This window comes from Aplysia californica, unplaced genomic scaffold (genome assembly GCF_000002075.1).
Source record: "Aplysia californica isolate F4 #8 unplaced genomic scaffold, AplCal3.0 scaffold00013, whole genome shotgun sequence".
Classification (NCBI taxonomy): Eukaryota; Metazoa; Mollusca; class Gastropoda; order Aplysiida; family Aplysiidae; genus Aplysia; species Aplysia californica.
In genome coordinates, this window is record NW_004797283.1 from 553,935 (window position 1) to 557,686 (window position 3,752).

General features: G+C 48.5%; 1 protein-coding gene across 3 annotated transcripts in view; it reads right to left on the reverse strand.

The window, feature by feature from the left end:
• Positions 1–3,752, reverse strand: part of LOC101845207 (leucine zipper putative tumor suppressor 2) — a 144,467-nt gene that overhangs the window by 34,980 nt on the left and 105,735 nt on the right. For 2 of the 3 annotated variants that reach the window (XM_005090131.3, XM_005090129.3), the window contains exon 5: positions 745–1,926. In XM_005090131.3, coding sequence (XP_005090188.1) covers positions 745–1,908 — 1,164 coding nt within the window. In that variant the 5' untranslated portion in view covers positions 1,909–1,926. The remainder of the gene's footprint in view (positions 1–744; positions 1,927–3,752) is intronic. The other variant, XM_005090130.3, reaches the window with a different exon arrangement.

The following is a 3,752-nucleotide window of genomic DNA, read 5'->3' on the forward strand; positions in this document are numbered from 1 at the left end:
AGAGAGAGAGAGAGAGAGAGAGAGAGAGAGAGAGGAGCAGGAGAGAGGAGCAGGAGAGAGGAGCAGGAGAGAGAGAGAGTGAGACAGACAGACAGACAAACAGATAGGGAAGAGAGGGGCCGTCAGAAACAAAAAAGAATCGCTACAGGGAAAGAAAAAACCCAGTCGCCTTGACATAACAAAGCCCTTTATAAGATATTGAAAAATCCCTCGAGCGTTATTTCTCCCTCCAGTGAGCCTTTGAATACAATTGTAGTGCAAGGCGTTTTCCAAGCAGAAAATTGTATATCATTCATCAATGAGCCCCCCTCTCCCTTTCCTGGGAAAGGTGACCCAACCATAAATGGCAACTGTGGACCAGTGTCCCTCTTTTCACTGGAGACCAAAAGTTATACTTAGAAACTGAATACGTGGTTAAACGTCTGTATTGAAGTAATGGATACGTTGACCTGACGAACCTAGTCTTCCTTGAAAATTATTTAACTTCTGATGACTTTTTATTTTTACAGGTGGTGGTTCAAACAAACATAATAGAAAGACAGACAGACGGACAGACAGACAGGCAGACAGACAGATAGACACGGGGAGGAGGAGTAATGGGTGTGCGTGTGGTGGGGTGTGTGTGTGGTGGGGTGCAGGACACTTAAGAAAGATAGAATCGGCAAAGAACCGAAAGCTCTCTCATGTGGGAAGATCAGCTGGATTGATTCCGAGATCTGCAAATACAAAGAAGTGTTCTCTTACCTGGGCCAATACACCGCTGATGGGCGCTAATCGAGGCGGGGTCATGTCAAGATCCTCAGAGAGGCTCAACGTCTTCCTCTCGACCGGCGGTTCCTCCTGGCCGTAATCCAGGGAGTCGTTGCTATGGCACACGCGGTTGCCCTGGTAACTGGCGTGGAGCAGGCTCATTTTGAGCGCCGGGGGTGACCAGGTCTTCCTCCTGAAGTGCTGCTGGTGGGTGTAGCGAGGTGGGGGCGGGTAAGGGGGCTCGATCGGCATGTGCCCATGACCCCCCTGACCCAACTGCTGTTGCTGTTGTTGCAGAGAGTTCTGGTAGTGGCTGTAGTTGTGGATGTTGTTGAGCGGGTGAGCGTGTTGTTGCTGTTGCTGCTGTTGTTGCTGCTGCTGTTGCTGAGGATGTTGTTGTTGGTTCTGGGCAGGGTGCACCAGACCACCACCAGTCCGCCTGTAGATATTCTGAGGGACGTTCGAGGCTTTGGGGTTCCCTATTCCGTGCTGCTGCTGCATTGAAGGACCCATCCCAGGCCCTACACCCCCACTACCTAAGCCTCCGGTGCTATTGCCGAGGTGGTTACCGTTTTTCCAAGCGGAGTGGTAGCTATGTTTGGCGTAGGGATAGTGTGTTGGGTCAGCATGCTGACCATAAAAGCTCCTGGACAAAGGCGGTGGGGGTCCAGCGTGTGAGCGAGCCGAGTGGTGTCCATGGTGGTGGTGGTTGGTAGCCGAATAAAGCGCTTCTTCTAATCGCGGACTGATAGGCCCGCGGTCTCGAGAACTCCCAGACGAGCTCAGGCTACAACTACGGGGGCCCCCATGAGGGAGAGCCGGAGGTTCTGGATGCTCGAAACCCCCTCCTACCCCAGGGGTTTGATTCTCTTTTCCAGAAAACTGCGACGAAGCGCTCAGAGTCCGAGGGGTATGACTTAAGAAATTCTGACCACGAGGCACGATATGGGAGTAGTCACTGTACTCGTCCACTTCCTCCTCTCTTCCGTCCACCTCGTGCCCGCCCTCGCCGCCCAGCTCGGAGACCGGCTCGAAGATGTACTTGACCTCGTGCGAGTAGGTGGAGTAGCTGGAGGCGGGGCTCTGCACGCTCAGGCGGCTCTCGTGCTGGGCCGGGCCACACAGCTCGGGGAGACTGTCCGTGCCACCGGTAGACATCGCGGACCGTGGATGCTGCTGGAACGAGACATCATTTTTAGCTTTTAGTAAGAGTTCTACGGCACTTGCAACACAATTAGAGGCAAGACAGATGGACAGAAACAACAGAAGGAAACGAGAAGTAGAGGGACCAACAGCACCGCCCTCCAGTCACCCGCACCCCAGTTTGAGGTGACAGACAGCTAGTCGAGTTTGAGTTCTTTTAGTTTCAGTACGTGTTTTACGGCACTTGCAACACAATTAGGTCATATAAGTGCCGAAGATTAGAGGTGTTACAAGCGAGTAACAAACACACAAAAAAGAAGGAAAGTAGACAGAGACGATTCATTTTTATGGGAAAGAGGGAGCAAACCACACCAGAGCACCCACCAACCATCCACGAAGACATCATTACAGTGTCATTGTAAAGAAAAGGGTACATAAATACAGTCGAATCTGCTCTAACAGCCACCTGTAAAAGGCAATCACCTGTACAGGCGGCCACCCCCCTCCTTATCATTTTTATTTTTACATTTAACATTATAATGACACTGTAAAAGACGGGTACCTGTCTAAGACAACCATTTTAATCCTCGACAATGGGTAGGCGTCTTAGACAATTTTGACTGCTTAAGATTGAGCTAAGGTTCAATTTAAATTTTAAAAAGCTTAACCCACAAAGATAAAACGTTTGCAGGTAGTAAAACAGCACTTCGTTGGCTAAATCCGGTTACTCATAATACATAAAGCTCAAGTAGTCAAAATGGCATTCTTAGCGAGTAGAAAGGGGGGGGAGGGAGCCTCAATAGGGGTGGACACAGAAGGATCGTTTGCATTAAAGCAGAGGTGGTCTTGTTAGGAAATCGGAATGTCTGAGAAAGCGGTAATGAAAAAGGATAAATCGTGTCCATACACCCCACATAAGACATGTAAGCGATGGGTCCCGATCTCTCAGAACTTTGGGATTTGGACACATTATATTTTTTGCAAGCTTTACTTTCTCTTTTAAGCTTTAGTGGGAAAAGAGATGACCCATGGCTCCATGTATTAGTGTGAAATTTAATCTCTTTAACGAGGCTGTGTCAAACCACAGAGTCCTGGTCGCGACTGAGACACAGAGAGGCACAGTTTTAGTTTAGTTTTAGTAAAAGTTATAAGGCTCTTGCAACAGAAACAGGTCATGCAAGTGCCGAAGATTAGAGTGTTACTAGAGAGTAAAATACAAAGAACAGAAGGAGATAAAACAACGATAGATGTCTGAAAGGAAAGAAGGAGCAAATCACATCAGAGTAGCCGAAAACCACCCACGTGGGTAACTCTGAGGTTATAAATCCGACCTAAGGACGGGTATGTACATGCATCTTGCCTTATGTCGCCGATAGAAAACGCACCTAAAAGCAGTGTGATCGATTTCTTTTTCCCAATTCTTATTGGTCTCGATCTCTTTTCTAAGAGGCCCCGCGGCTCGGTGACCGTGGGGGTTAATCGGGCGTGATGAGCAAAAGAATATTCGCCGAGATTCTCACAGATAGACCCCAGGCGGATCGCCTCACAATCTCACGGTTCTCTGCACAAACCCAAAGATTTCTGTCATCCAGCTGACCGTTTGGAGAGAGGTGAAAAAAAAAAAAACTGTCAGAAAGAAAGCAGTGCTATAGAACAGAACGAGTGAGACAAAAAAAGGAAGACAATGATTACTATGACACGAAGAGCTGTGATGTTGGGGTATTTGGGGTAAATAATATATGGTTAGAAAGAGGGGAAAGGGATGTGTCGGGGGAGGGGGCATAGGATAGACAGACAGGCAGACAGACAGATAGAAAGACAGACACACAAACAGACAGACAGACAGACAGACAGACAGA